Below are 16,186 nucleotides of genomic sequence, written 5' to 3'. Positions count from 1 at the left end.
AATAGTAAGTAATGTTAAAGCTGTGTGTTTTCACAGATTGCAGTCAGGGCTCACAACACACGCACACTTAATTTCCTGCTTTCAGTTCACTATCAGGCTTTATGCATAGGTTAGTGGGGCTTGTTTTTCACCAGAATAGGATATACTACAATACACTCAGCCATGAAAAATGAGATTGAAAAGTATTAATAGGAAGCAGGATTCATCTGAGATTGACAAAGATGAATGTGTTCTTTATTCTTACCTGTTTTCTTTTTCTTTCCACTTTTTCTCTTAGTTACCTAGACAGCTTAGATCGAATTGGAGCTGCAGACTACCAGCCCACGGAGCAGGATATCCTCCGAACCAGAGTCAAAACAACTGGCATCGTAGAAACCCACTTCACATTCAAAAACCTCCACTTCAGGTTAGTCTAAGTGCACAGTAAACTTTTGGTACAACTGTTTGTCAGAGAGTTTTCCCATAGTTCCAAAAGGAGAAGTTGTTAAATTCTTGTTAACGCATGGATGACTCCCACTGCAGAAGGCATGGTGTTTTGGAGGGTCAGCAATATGATCCTGTCTTGAAAATCACCCTGAAGATGGGAGCTCATGGTAGCTTCTTCTAACCCAAATGGCACCTCTTTGCTGGAAGGTGTAATATAAGATTGACCCCCAGTCAAGCCTGATCAAACCTCATAAATGTAAAACTATTTGGCCAAATCTTTTCCCTAGAGTCAGTCACATATGGTTAACACTGTGTACTGACCTTCAGGATGCCAGCCAGTGGAGAAAAGGGCATGAAGGCACAAAACCATACACAAACAGTATTTAGAGTATATAAAGCTCAGGAGCATGCAGTCTCTCCTTCTGCAGATGATACGGGACACAGCACAGTTCTGAGGTTCTCCCACAGATCCCCACATCCCTTGCTGTAACTGCTCCTCTTGGTCCTCCTCAGCTCCAGTCTCAGAGGAAGACCAAGCCAGTGGTAAAAGACATGTTGCTGTGTGTTTGGAGCCTTCCAGACACAGTATGCTCCATCCCTGACAGTGTTTCAAGGCCAGGTTGGACATGGTCTAGGGGAAGGTGTCCTTGCCTCTGTCAGGGAGTTGGAACTGTATGATCTGAAAATCCTTTCCAACCAAAACAGTTCTGTGAAATTCCAAGAATGCTGAAGTTTCCTTGTAAGTAAGAAGGAGCAGGCACTGATGGTCCTCTCCTGTGCCATAGGCTCTTTGATGTTGGGGGCCAGCGATCAGAACGTAAGAAGTGGATTCACTGCTTTGAGGATGTTACAGCGATCATTTTCTGTGTTGCACTGAGTGGCTACGACCAGGTGCTTCATGAAGATGAAACCACGGTGAGTCTAACCGGGTCTTGGAGGACCCAACAGTTCTTTTTGGAATACTGCATAGCCAGCAACTACTCAGAGATGCCCGAATGCTCACTGGGCTGCTACAGTAATGTGCTTTTGTCAGTCACTCCCCCTTGACTCTGAAATCCTGGGGAGATGTGTCCTTCTCCACACTCTTCAAAATCAAGTCTGCATGCCCAGGTAATGCTTCCTTGCACTGGTAAAGTCGCAGTGTTTTATGTCTCCTTTCTAACTGGCCTGTGTGTTTTCAAAACGTGTTAACAGCATCCTGTATCGAGAAAGAGGAGATGGAGGTGGGCTCTTAAAACAAATGTTAAGGAAGCAATTGTGCTGTGGTGCAGATGTGCAGGACAGTCATGCATGACCAAGGCAGACTCAGGCTAGGAATAGAACCTATTTCTTTTTCCTAAGTGAGACTGGAACTGTTTGATTCCTCAGGTAATTTGCTCTAGGAGAGCTTTTATGACTTCCCACTGTGACGTTAGGCTCCAAATGCCATCTGGAAATAGAGCTAGCGAGGACCTGTATGCTTCCTGGTATTAAAGTGCAATTAATATAAGTGAATTAAATACACAGAGAGGATGCAAGAAGATTCATTAGTGTATTTTGGCCATTCAGTCAGTGTAATGGTTACCTGCAGCAAGCACCTAGCTGCATTTGTCTTGCAAAAATAAATTGGAGGCCCTACTCAGACTTGGTAATGATTTTATCTGTGTCCATTCTGCAGCAGCATGGAAGGCCCAATCCTACCTATTCTGTCTTTCTGAGGGTCTTTATTTTCCTGCTGCTGAAGGTGCAGGCTTGCAGAAAACTGTTAATGAGGAAGGAATTGAGTGAAAGATTGCTGTTAGGTATCAGATGGCTTGTCCCAAAAAGGCTGGGAGGGGGCTGTGGTTTCTAGGCCTTTAACACATTTTTATGAGCTCTAGAAATCTGATGGAGTCACCTGGTTGTTTGGGTTGTACTGATGCCAGAATTCAGGCTGATATTAACATCATAACTATGGCTCTCCAGTCTGACTGAGATGCCCTACACCCTCATATGTCCATTTATTTATAATCCTCAGCTGTCACCTTCCTCTCATCCTGGCCCTAATATACTCAAGGACACTCACTCCTGTAGGATTTACTGGGAAGGAACCTAAGTCACCTGACATGATTTGAAAAACCAAGTCATTAGCTCAGTCCCATAGAGCTCTGCAGCTGAGCAGGGAAAACACAACCACAAGATAAAGAATACATAAGGAGAAGGCAGTCCCAAGGAGGCAGGGAGCCAAGCTGTGACCTGAGCAGGGAACAAGGTGATCTGTAGGTATAACTTGGGCTGTAACACCCAAACGGTGAAGCCGAAGGCAGCCTTTAATGCAGATCACCTTTGAGTGCCAGAGCTGTGATTCAAAGCCACAATACACAAGATGGAAGAGCCTGATCACCAGTGCCATTTTTAAATGTCAACTCAGCTCCTCTGAGATGGAGGTTACAGCATCTCTCCTGGGATGCTGAGCTCTGCTAGTGACTGTCCATCCCCCAGCACCACCCCAGTGAAAAGCAGGGTGCCAGCTCAGCCTGCCCCCTGCAGTTGCCCACTGCAGAGAACGGATTTATACATCTCCAACTTTCCTTTTGCACCAGGAAAGCAGGCTCGCACTGCTCTGGCACAGAGCTGACATTTGCTTGCTTTTTCAGTCCCTTTTCACAAAGCCTTTCTGGGGCTGCTGAGCAACAGGAGGGCAGAGGCAGCTGCCGTTCACTTACACACCCACTGTAAATGGGGAAAGGATTCAGCACTGGCACTGCTGTGCCTGCAGGATGCCACTGCTTAACCCAAATAAACAATCCTGAGCAAGGCCAATCCAAACAGGAAAAATGATGGAGTTGGATCTTATCTGCCCTATTATACCCCCAGCATAGGTGGAAACCCCATACATAGGCTCTGACCCTCTCCCAGCTGAAACCCCAAGCATTCCATTTCCTGCCTCCTAACATGGTTCCTCTCCAAAAAGCCAGCAGTAAAAGCAGCATCTCTTCAGTCAGCTGATTTGCCGTCTGTCTGCATCCGTCACATCTGCTGGCTTTCATGATGTAAGTCAGCTTTTATTGCTTCTCACTTAGAAAACACAAATTGGAGCTGAGACAGTGAGCTGGATAGCTCCAATCTATATAGCTCCATCTTCATTTTCTGTAGAGATGCTTACTACGATCCAGGCACTTCCAGCTGTATTAAGCTACTGAAGGGTTGGTGCTGCACAGATGTCTCTGTTGAGTATGAAAAGACTTGCAGAGCTTTCATCGCTGGCATGGAGCCACGAAGAGGAAAAGAACATCTCAGGCACCCAAAAAAATGCTTGCAAAGCATAGGGAGAACAGCTTTTCCTTGTTGACAGTAACCACAGGATTTCACAGGGGCTTTGGGCGCTTTTTTTAAGTCAAACTTCACTTGGGCAGGTGAAACTGCAGCTCAGATCAAGTCAGCCTAATACAGGGGATTTGCTTTGGGAAGCTCATTCACAAGGGCACTGGGAATAGCCTAGTTGTAGTGTCAGCTTATCTCACTAAAAGAAGCTCATGAGGTTCACTGTGAGCCCTTTCCAACAAGACCGAGCAAAGAGATGGTTAAACAGGGCTGGGTGAAATGCCCCCTGACCTGTTCCTGCCCTTAAAATTAAAGCACAGCTCCACACTTGTAGGTTTTTTGTGGGTTTTTGTGTCTTTGTTTTAAAAAAGCTGAGCACCCATCCTCCTACAGCAGCTAAAAAAGGGCTATTGCACACAAAGCCATCACCCCCTAGGACCAAGTAGTCTTTTATAAGGGACATATATTCTCTCCAGTTCCCTGACACAAAGAATAGCATGGCAGGAGTTGAGGAAAGCAAGTACTTCTCTATGGCCGGAGCAGAAAGACACAGATAAAGAGAACTTTCTGCATCTGTGATGACCCATAAAGACAACGCTTTGCACAGATAACCCCTGGTGCTGTTGAATCCAGCCTCTTCCATTGCCCCAGACACCTACTTGCACCACTTTTGGCAGATCTAAACTGCTTCCCTGCATGCCTGTCTCCCAGGGCAGAGGACCAAACCTATAGGGAAATTCAAGCAATGCCTTCATCAGTCCCATTGCTGCCAAACACAGCCAACAACTACAGTTTACAAGGCAAAATTACACCCCTGCCCAGCCCATCCAACGCACAGGGCACTGTCTTCAGAGTTTTACATGTGCCTCTTCATCTGGCTTTACAAAGTCAGTCACAAGGAGTTTCAGGACTCTTTGCTGTATTTGTACACTGTGGGAACATCCTCTTTGAACTCCATGGTTTATGTCTTCGCATAACAAAGCTGCTTTGCCTCATTTGTTACTTTATGTTTGGTAAGCTGAGTTTACAGGAGGAAAAGCCTCTGACCTGTAATCTGGCAGGAGAGAGGAACAGCAGTCATATTAATGGGTAAAACTGGTGAAAACAATTAACAAATGTAAATTTGCGTTTTTTCTTCTAACTGGAATTCCTAATGGATTTTTAAAAAAAGACAGCAATGGCATGAGACCTATCACTGAAACCAAGACTATCCTCTTTGGTTTTTAAATTGCAAATTCAAAGGAGTCATGGAAAGAGAGGGAGGTGTTCATGCTGCACATTGATGTCTCTGAATCCAAACTATTTAGGTCATCTAGAAAAGACATGCAAGTATTGTTCATGTCCCCATTGCTAAGTGTGGGATGGCTTGAAGATGCTGTGCTAGTGATCCTTGGTCTGTTGGTTTGTATTTTGTTGCATGACCTGGTTAGCCTACTCTCTCTGCTGTCACTGAGCAAGGAAATTGAATTGCAGTGCTTAGAAGTTGCCTTAGGAGTGACAAAGCCAGTGAAAGTGGCTTGAGCATCTTAGGCAAGACAAGCAGGAGGGGGGATATGGAGTTTCTGTGCTCAGGATAACCATCAGCACCCTTACAGTTCACGTGCCAGTTAACATTTAATCACCAAGGAGAACAAAAAAAACCCGAATCAGCTGTGTGTGGGAGAAATAACCAAGTCTCCTCCCATGCTCTGGTGAAAAAAGATGGGATTTATGAGTGTGTTTCTGCCTGAGCAGAGTCTTGACCACAGCATCCTTTCTCCCTCATGCTTAGCAGAAACCTGCCTGACCTTCACATCAGTGATGGCAACACGATTGTGCCATGACATCTGAACTCAGTGATAGGCAACTCTTGTCCTGCACAGAAAGAGTTAACTGGGCTTTTAATCTGTATGGGCGAGTGGTTAGTCACCTCTAATGTGGCTGGTGGGGCTGCTATGCTTTTGGGATATAAAGTGTTTGCAGGCATAAGGATTTAAAATACTAATTTTGAAATAGGAAATGACATTAAGAAGCCAGTGTTTCAAGAGCACTTTCCTTAATGATAGACCAAATATAAAGTAGGAAAAAGCAACATAATGGGTCCAAAAGCAGGTGAAGTAATTTACATCACTTACTATAAAACTACGAGAAGTGTAATCTTTAATGCCTCCTAGCAGAACAGGCATGTCTGCCCCATCACAGCAGCATGGGTACTCCTGACAGGAACCCTGGGGAAGCTTTAGGTGACTACAAGGGTCTTTCACTCTGGATTTACTGGTAGAAGGGGGGTTATTTGATGGCTTTAACTTCTCACTCCTCCTTTAGCAGTAGTCTGTCCTTTTACATATGATACCCAGAGACTGCCTCCCCATCCTTGCATCTTAGCCAGGGTCTGCTTGAGTTGTTGGAGGTCTCCTGCAAACACATACAGAAGGAATCAAATGTCACCCATGATGCTTCCCAGCAGTTGGGAAGTGGTATGTGCAGCCTAGTGGAGGGCTGGTGGGATGCAGCATGATAAGTACATTGACCTCCAGGCTGATGGCTGCTGCACACGAGTTGTGGTTTAACCCACAAGCAGTGTTCATGTGTTCCTCCATGCTTCTATTTTACATCAGAAAGGGTGATAAAAATGTGATTAAGAACGTACTGTGAGGGACCCTGATTAAAAAATGGTTAAATGTATTTGCCATCTGTTCCCCTGACTGCCCTCCACCTTCTTCTCTCTTCCCAAAGGCTTTGGGTAGCCAGATCTCCTGTACAAAACCTTTGCAGATTCCTACATGGTTGCAGTTCTGACATTACAAGTAAAAAAGAGCAGCATTGCTCTGGGGCTCCCACACCAGTCAGTACAAAATGGGTTAGCAAAATCCAGCACACAGATATGGGATGATACAGATAAGCAACATCTTGCAACTGAGATCCAATAAGGAACTGCATTTTTCCATTTGTACATTATCACATCTTCCCTGTGTGTCAGTGGGGAGATGCTCAGTCATTTCAAACCTGGTAGCAAAGCATATGGTATACGGTACAGCAAATCACGCACGTCCTGTTGCACTCTGGGTCAGATCAGATGTTTCCTTCATCCACAGAGCCACATTTATCTAACTAAAAGATTCAGCAGCAGCTAATATATATCAATGAAAATGAAAATGTTAATCAATACAGTGCTGGGCTCAATCATGCCGCCAGCACAAGCATGAAACAGAGCAAGAGAGGGGTGAAAACCACCAGCTGTCTCCTGCAGCATCCTGAATTTCCAAATCCAGGGAGGGGGAACAAGCTCCACCCGTCCCCAAAAAACCTCTGTCAACGAGACCGTGCCGCCCTGTCCTCTCCAGCATCTTTCAGGTTACAGCAACAGGAGGTTGCTGTAACCAGTCTCATATGTTCATTAGTGGGTTTGAGGAGTGCTGTCCCAAGGAGATACCACTGGGAAAAGCCAAGGAGCTGGTCTGGTCTGTACCATGCTTTGCGTTTGATAACCCCCTGACTCTTGGGTGTGCTTCGTCCTCACCGTGCCTGCTCTCTCCGCTCCCCGGCTCCCGGCTGAGAGACGGCCACGCGACCGGCGTGCGTGCTCCGGCGTCGGCCTTGCACGCCCAACATCGCCAGCCTCAGCACCTTCACAACCTTTCCTCGGCCGTCTGACCTTATCTAGCCAAACAAAGGCCAAAAAATGAGCATTTGAGAGACCAACCAAATTGGCAGGTATGAAGCTTCTCTTGAACTGAGAAAAAACAACAAAAATAAAAGAAAAACAGAGTTGAAAGCAACAGGGAACATGACAGTTGGTTGACTTTGCCGTGAGCTCTTTCCACCACCATAAAACCATGTGGCGGACTTTGCAACTCTCTAACTGGTCTGTTTTGTTCATTCTTCTTATCTCTCTCTTGTTTCTTGTGTCTTTTTTTGCATGACCTATAACCAAAAAGCTGACTTCTCGCTGTGCGTGCATTTGAATGTGTGGCTCTTCTGCTGGCGAGTAGCTGATATTCTCGTAGAGGCATGAGCTAACATCAGTGGTAGCTGCCTGACTTCTGGTCTGGTTGTTTTCAGATGCCCTTTGTTAAGTTTTTCCCTTTTATACTATTTCTTCTTCCTTTTTCACTTTTTTGCTCTTGGTGAGACACTTTCTGTTGCGACATCTTCCAAGACAACTGAAAAAATGGGAAAAAATAAAAAGCCCAGCAACACTAAACAAAATAACAAAACCTGGCAAAGGTCACGGCAAGGTCATTTCCAAAATTATGTCACCTTGGTGTCTGCTTCCAACTCCAGATTAATTCAAGGATCTTCCAGTCCTTGGTTAATGTATCCAACCAGTTGTGTGCCACACACACTTGAGACAGTGAAAAAAGAAGTTTAAGAAGTTAATGAAAACATTGTAGAAAATCTGCATGAGCTACACCAACACCTAAATCTGATCAAAGGGCAAAAATAACTCCCCATCCATGCATGGTGCATGATGATTTCTATGAGCTGGGATCCTGTAAATTATATGCTATGCAAAATCAGAACAGCTCTGTATAAGTTAAATGCCCTTAAGTTACTAACTGTATGTCAAATGTTATAGGAATTGCATCTGTGTACGTATATGTTGAGCTGTATGTATACATCAAGTTATTATGTATATTGTAGCTTTTTTTATCCTTAATTTAGTCGTTTTAGACTTCCCTATGTGTTGAACATCCTTGAGTCACTGTCTTCAGCCTCATGTGATCTCTCCTTTCTATTGCAGAACCGCATGCATGAATCAATGAAGCTTTTTGACAGCATCTGCAACAACAAGTGGTTCACAGATACATCTATCATCCTCTTTCTAAACAAGAAGGACATATTTGAGGAGAAAATTAAGAAATCTCCACTGTCTCTCTGCTTTCCTGAGTATACAGGTAATGAGAAAGGTGGCGGTACAGAAGTGCATAGCAAAGGGATCATGGGGCATTTCCATCCAGGCTGACACTGTCATGTATCACAGCCTAAAAATGCATGGCTAGAGCTCCCATTTCCTTCACTTCAAGTTTTATTTTAATAAATGACATAGGATCATTCCCACCATGTTTAGTGGTTCACTGAAAGCATGAGAATCACTTAAACCCAAGTTATTTTTTGCCAGAAGGCTGCAGTCACTAAGCAACGTATTTGATCCCTGCATCGCTCTGTGGTTCTTGGCCACTAGAATCCACTACCAGGCACCAAGCAGCTGCAGGATCAGCCCTCCAACATGCAAATAGCAGGTTTCACAGCTTGGCTGCTTCAGCTCAACCTGTACATTTTTATCATGTTAAGTTTAGGAGGTCCACAGTTTCACTCTCAGACTCATTGACATCAAGCATCTGAACACAGAAACTCTTCCAATTAAGTGCAGATAGAAAACAAGACATTTGATTCTCTGGTGCATTGACCACCAATGCCTCTGCCGATAGAGCAGGCAGTGAAGAGCCACAGTAGGCCATACCCCAGTCTTGGCTGGAGAGAAGGAGACTTCAGAGATCAGAAAAGAGGCTCTGCAACACAACAGCATGCGAGAGGCCCTCTCTTCTGTTGGCTGCCTGGCATCTGACCTGCTACTGATGGGAATACATCACCCATGCAAAGGCTGCAGCTGCATCTTGCCAGCTTCCACCAACGCTCATTACCATCCTGAGACACCATAAAAATAAACTTTTATCGTCATGAATTATTTAAGCTCATTTGAGACATCCAGATGAATCAAGCTGACAGACAGAGAAGCAGATCTCTTTGTCAGGAAATGGAGTTATGAACCAGGAGTACCAAGAGTGTCATGCTTCTGGGCAGGACAACAAATTATTAACCAGAGCTTCCTACTTCTGAGCATTTGATTTTTCAATGTGAATAGGCAAAAGCAATCCATCACTGCTGCTTTGGGCTGAATGGTCTATGGCCATGGAGCTGAATGACTCCATTCAGAAGAGCATCTACAGGCTTCCTTTCTGGGGAAAGTTTGGATGTTTGTCACTACCACCACATTTCAGCCATCAGCTCACCTGCTTGGTCTAGACAGAGCAAACATAGTCATGATATGTTTGTCTAAAAAGATCTAATAATGGAAATTCCACAGTCTTTACAGTGGAAAGGTCACAATAAAGTCAAACCCAAATTTTTCTAGTTGCAAATTAGGTTGCTGCTTGCCATCTTTCAGATGTCTTGTAAAGCAGCTCATCACCATCTTATTTCTAGCAGCGTTTCTATATACCAGAAGATTATCATGCCATCTTCCTTTTTTCCATTTCTCCATGAAGCAAACCTGCACCTTTCACCCCTCCTGATCATATTTTGTTAACCTGGTTTTGTGGATCTTCACTGAAGTCTCCCAGTAACCCCACTCTGAAATAATGTTCTTAAATATCTCTGAAGGCAGAGACTAGAACAAGAAGAAATGTTGATTTAGATGTAACTTTTCCTTCCCAAGCTATCCCAGCCCAAGGGAGGAGTTTGGTGGGGGAGACAGACCCTCATACACATGTAGCTAAGTTTTTGGCTGACTACACAAAGGAGAACAAATATAACTTGTTTCTGGAGCACTTCAGCTTCAAGTGAACCAAGTCAGTCCTCCCAAATCTTAGAGTACCCCAAAGATGCTCTAAATTCCTTCTAGGTGCTGCTCTGGAAGCTGGGAGTTATTACAATGCCAGGGACTCTCCACAGACCTCTTGTGTCTCTCCAGAGAGGTCTGGAAGTCTGAAGGCTGAAAGCCCTTCCAGATAATCCAACAGGGATCTGAACCAGAAGTGAAGAATATTTCCCCCCAGGCATTCAGCAGTGCAATGACTTTAGACCAGACTTTAGGCTCAAGCACACACTTAAGCTTACTCATTACTGCTTTGCTGACCACAGCTGGAGGGTGAAACCCTTGTGGCCAGGTGAAAAAACAGCATTATTAGAAAGTTACCCTGGAGTTAAAAGGAATTATTTGATTAAAGCCTATAAATAAAACGAGTGGACCTTCTACATCACAAGTAGGTGCTTTTAATAAAATGAGATTTCTGATGTCCATTACTTCTGCTGGCATAGCTATTAGAAGACTGTGTCCACAAATTTGCTTGCTGTATGCTAGATAGAGCACTGACTGTTTCCATCCCCTTAATTCACTCATGCATTTAATGTGCATTAATCCACGATACTTATGGAAGCAACAGCAGAATCCAGGGCGTGTTTTAAACCAAGCTGGCATTAGTGATTCCTGGCTTTCCAAGAAGGAATTCAGCACCTAAATCCTTACAACTTTAACCAAGCGACTTCCCTTTGATCAAATACCCTCTTGATTGTGGCAGCATGTGGACTGTTCCCAAATTCTTTACCCAGGTCTTCATGTAAGAACCTCCTCCCAGGAGACATTTTGCTTCTGTTCAGGCATATTTTCAAGTCATGTTCGTCGTAAGCTTGTCTCTTCAAATAGCAGTGCATGTACGTTTACGTGCAAGTCATATTCCACTTGCTGCCTTCAACTACAGCAAATCTCAAGCCCAGGTAAACTTCTTTCTAGTAGATAAGGACATTTCTCATCAGTAATGCATCACAGAGGACAAGGGATCCATGAGCTTTAGCACTGGAGCCTTCCAGTGCTGCAGTCAAGGCCAGCCCAAGAAACTGAGTTTATCAGACCAAAGCAGACACGCAGAGCGGAGCTCTGTGTGTGACCAGTGTCAAGGCTGGACAGACGAGAAAGGATCTGCTCTTTTGCATGACTGCTCTTCAGCTCTTTTAGCACAACCTGATGGTTAGTAAGGTTTGGCATAGACATTGCTATACATCACAACAAAAAGCTCCTCATGGTGTGATTTTAGGCACAGCTCCAGCGACCATACTGCAATCCTAATTCCTCAAAAAGAGGCACATTTTATATTATTTGTCACTGTGTGTCATTTTCTTTGAGAACACCCCTTCACCTGTAACAAAGGCTTGATCTTTTAATGTCCTTTTCTTTTAGTGCTTCAGGGGAAAGGAGGGCACAGTTACCAACACTGCCCTCAATTCATGGACATTTTAGCTCTTCTTTTCAATCAAAAGCTGAAAATGTAATAACAAATTCTAAAAATGAAACAAAAGCTAAGCCTTTTCACCAGGTTAAGCACTTGCTGCATTCCTGGCAGGTTTCTTCTCCATTTTGTCATCATGATGTGGAATTTCTGCTGGTTTCCCCATCACAGCCTGTTTAACACTCAGTTCCCTCATCCATTTCATCTTTGTAGACTATAAACAGCAACCCAGAATAAAAATACAGCTGAGCTGGCAGTCAGAGAGCATCTCCTCCCTTGCAGCAATCCTGGCCAGATCCCTGAGATGGAGATGGAGTGGCTGTGTTGCAGCAGCCCCGTATGAGTCCCCCATATCCCTGTGATAGGGTGCTTGGAGGCACCCTACAGATGTAGGGTTATGGGATTGCTTTAACCAGCTCTTTTTCCTTGGCTCTCTTATAGGCCCAAACTTATTCACGGAGGCAGTGGCTTACATCCAGGCTCAGTACGAGAGCAAGAACAAGTCCACTAACAAGGAGATCTACACGCACATCACCTGCGCCACTGACACCAACAACATCCAGTTCGTCTTCGATGCTGTCACAGATGTCATCATTGCCAACAACCTGCGGGGCTGCGGACTCTACTAAATCACCCTCCTCCTTCCCTTCTCCCCTCACACCCGTCAGGAGCATCCTCCGGTCCTGCGGACAGGTTCTCTCTCTTTCTTCTTTTTTCTCCTCAGAGGATGATGAGGAAGAAATCCATAAATCACTCCTTCTGTCCCAGAAAACTTTGCAGCAAGTTCTACTTTCCCCAGACCCAATTTACTTTGGTTTGGTTTATTTTTGGTTCATTCCCTTGCTGCCTCTCTCTACTCCTCCGTCTCAATTCACAGTGCTGTAGAGGGAGCTAACGCATTGCCCACAAAGTGCATTTCAACTGCCAAATGCCAAAAATACTTCAGTTGGAAAAAAAAAGAGAAAAAGAATCAAAGCCTTAAAATACTGGTCAGCAACAGTCTAGTTTGGAACCGAAACTTTCTTCCTTGAAATTAGGGGATATTTTTGATTCTGGTTATTTATATACATTTTTTTTAACACTATTTCTTTGGGAAGAGCTAGACACAATATGATCATTTTGAGGGTACCTTATGGCTCCAGTTCCTATCCAAAAGCCAGAGGGGTTGGTGTTGAATGCAGCCACCACAGCTTGGATTTGTATATTCTCCTTTTTTCCAGACAGCTATTTGAACAAGTGAAACAGCTATATCAAGTTCTGCTGGTGTCTGAGTAAGAGGGACACAGTAACAAAACCTACTAAGCCTTGTCTAAAAGCATTCATTGCCAGTAACATTTTTACCTCAAGTTTTTCTAAATTAATGTTAAAATATGTCTAGTGGTTTCAGTAACCCATTTCTGAGGAACTTTGGTGAATGCCACAGAGCTGCTGAGCGGTGGCAGCTGGTCTTGCACCCCTGGAGCATAGGCAGCAAGGATGCTCTATATGCATCCTGATGGGGACCCCATGCACAGGGATGCCAGCTGGAGACCCCGGGATCTTTTCAAAAGCACCTCCCAGCCTAAGTGATTCCAGCACAACCAGTGCTCTTGCAGACACGTAGCATCTCTTTCCAAACTTCAGCCCTGAAATGCTGGGGTGCACCAAAAATATTTACCCCTGGCTTTTTGTAGGCAGAGTTTGACCTTCAAGTAGCTGAACTGCAGAGGAGTGCTTTGGGAAACCTCACCATGCTTGGTGACAGCAAGGTGTGCAAGACCCTTGCAGCTCTTTGTCGCATCTAAATACCCTTGAGAAGCCTGCCCTTGCACTCTGAGCCTCCCTGCCTGAGAGGAAGCAGGTAGCTTGCCTGTGTCATCTCCTGCCTGGGCATCCAGGAGAGACAGCTCCAGATTTGGTGCCTGCAGCCATAGCATCCTTCACCAGTATCTAAAGTGAGAGGGATGGTTTATACTGGCCATGTAGTGACAAGGGAGGACTCAAGGAGCTGATTTGAGCCAAGTAATGGAGTAGGAAGAAAAAGTGCAAGGAAGAGAGGGAAGAGAGGAAGAAAGGGCTGGGGGAGAAGTGTGGAAATGGCAAGGGTAGTGCCCAACACAGCCAAATGTGGGGATACAAGGAGGACAGAAGTGGCTGGGCTAGGTTATGTGTGACCATCTGCCTGCCATCACCAAGAGCTTCGGTACTGTTGGGGTGAAGGCAGAGGAGAATGTGAGAGGTGGGGTTGTCACCTCCACAAACATGGAGGGACCCTTAGAAGTCAACCATGAAAGCTTGTTTGGTGTCTGCGTGGGACAGCCACCTCCAAGGTCCTACTCAGGGCTTAACTGCACATGGGGACAGATAGACAGTGCTGATCCCTGCCTCTTTTCTGTGTCTGTTACACTCCATGATCCTGGAAAATGTGAGCCTTTCCAGACTAACCACAAGTTCATCTGTCCTCTCTTTGGAGCCCGAGCTAGAGATATCCTTCAGGTCTCAGGAGGCCTGAGTTTTCTCCGGTGCCTGAGAGAGACAATATCTCTTTTCTCACTGTGCCCATCTAGGAGAGATGGTATGAGAGCAGCCCAAAGATTCACAGCCCAAAGGCAAGGGGCCAGGTGAGGGTCAGTGTGCGGGAGGCAGGAAAAGGAGCAGGTATGGTGGCACTGGATGGAGAGGACCAGCATGAGAAGTTGGGGTGTAGGACAGTTTTGAGGAGAAGTTGCAGAAGGGAGATGGGGCAGGTTGAGGCAGCAGGAGAGCAGGAAGCGAAGGGGGCCAGAGGAGAGTCCCTGTCAGATTGGACTCTGCTGGGACACCGCTTGTGGGATACCTTGACAAAACTCCAGAGAGGTATGTGGGCAGAAGCACCCTGGGACTCGGGGGTGACCTGCACGGGAAGACAAGCTGTCTTTCACTCTGTAACCAGCTCACAGCCAGTATGATTGGCAGCTGTGTCAGTAATGCCCTGAATAGAATTAAGTGATGAAACTAGTGTTACACAGTGAGGACCTGCTGCTGGACACTAACGGCAATAACACCAGGTCTCTGTCTCCCCTGCCTGGCACAACTGAGTACAGCCTTTCTCTTCACCATCTCAGCCTTAAAATACCTCCAGTGGCATTAGCCCCCACACAGAACTGTTCAGCCAACAAAGCCAGGAGTCCCTCTGCTCCTCACACCACATTCTACCTGCACATCTTGTTTTCCCAGGTCCCAGCCCCTCTCCCAGCTCCACTTAGTGCTAGTGCACTGCTGTACCACCATAAACTAAAGAAACACTGATCACAAGGCCTGCCTGTGTCATTGTATTTGGTTTAGCTCAGGATTTTCAGAGTCAGTGGGAAGGTTTTCCAAATAAAGGATTCCTAGTGGGAAACACCTGCCCAGTCACCTGGTTCCTTGGAAGGGGCTAGCCAACAGCAATGAGATGGTGCCTCTGCCACAGGAGAGGCAGGGAGTTAGCTGCAGAGGGGTGGGGATGCCCCTGGAGCTTGTCCCATGTGTGTGGCTGGGTCCCACCAGTCACACCTAGCATCCCAGTGTGCTCTGGATGTCAAAATGAGGGCTGAAAAGCTGCATGTTAGTTACATTTGGTACTGTCCTGGGTTTGGCTGTCCTTCCTAGTAGCTGGTGCAGTGCTGTGTTTTGGCTTTAGTCTGACAGCAGTGCTGATAATACACTGATGTTTTAGTTGTTGCTCTATAGCACTTACTCTGGTCAAGGACTTTTCAATCTCTCATGCTCTGCCAGTGATGAGGGGCACAAGAAGTCAGGAGGAAGTAGAGACAGGACACCTGACCCAAACTAGCCAAAGGGCTATTCCATACCACAGCACATCATGCCCAGTATATAAACTGGGCGGGAGTTACCTGGAAGGGACCGATTGCTGCTTGGGTCAGGCTGGGTATCAGTCAGTGGGTGGTGAGCAATTGCATTGTGCATCACTTGGGTTTATTGTTTTTTTCCCTTTCCCCTTTTAGCTTTACATTCTCTCCACCTGTTATTTCCCTAATCATTATTATTATTATTATTAGTGGTAGTGGTTTTGTATTATATTTTTGTTATTGGACTGTTCTTATCTCAACCTGTGGGATTTATGTTCTTTTGATTCCACACCCCTCCAAGAGTGTGAGGAAGCAGGGACTGAGTGAGTGGCTGTGTGGTGCTGAGTTACCAGCTGGGCTTAAACCACGACAGTCCTTTTTGGGAGTTCCCTGCCCTGACTGGGGTGGGTCCCAGGTTGGGAACCAAAAAGCACAAGTGATGCAGTCAGTAAGCACTACAACACCTAAACCATTGATGTGTTACCAGCATTGTTCTCAGACTAAAGGTGAAACACAGCACTGCACCAGCCACTAGGAGAGAGAAAAATAACTGTCACAGCTGAACCCAGAACAGGTACATAAAGTGTATGGTGCTGCTAGGTCCAGAGTGCAGTGCTTGCGCTGGCAGTGAGGCAAGTCTTATGTTAAGCTCTGTCAGAAGAGTTTGATCATTAGCCCTGGAAT

At 45.5% G+C, this 16,186-nt stretch overlaps 1 protein-coding gene across 2 annotated transcripts in view; it reads left to right on the top strand.

Moving 5' to 3' along the window:
- GNAO1 (G protein subunit alpha o1) overlaps nt 1-16,186 on the top strand; it is a 145,976-nt gene that overhangs the window by 122,212 nt on the left and 7,578 nt on the right. Inside the window, exons 5-8 of one of the 2 annotated variants that reach the window (XM_034072935.1) lie at nt 278-406; nt 1,212-1,341; nt 8,432-8,585; nt 12,135-15,341. In XM_034072935.1, coding sequence (XP_033928826.1) covers nt 278-406; nt 1,212-1,341; nt 8,432-8,585; nt 12,135-12,322 — 601 coding nt within the window. In that variant the 3' untranslated portion in view covers nt 12,323-15,341. Of the gene's footprint in view, nt 1-277; nt 407-1,211; nt 1,342-8,431; nt 8,586-12,134; nt 15,342-16,186 lie in introns of those variants that run through there. The other variant, XM_034072936.1, reaches the window with a different exon arrangement.

This window comes from Melopsittacus undulatus, chromosome Z, assembly GCF_012275295.1.
Source record: "Melopsittacus undulatus isolate bMelUnd1 chromosome Z, bMelUnd1.mat.Z, whole genome shotgun sequence".
NCBI classification, from domain to species: Eukaryota; Metazoa; Chordata; class Aves; order Psittaciformes; family Psittaculidae; genus Melopsittacus; species Melopsittacus undulatus.
This window is presented reverse-complemented; position numbering and strand designations above follow the sequence as displayed.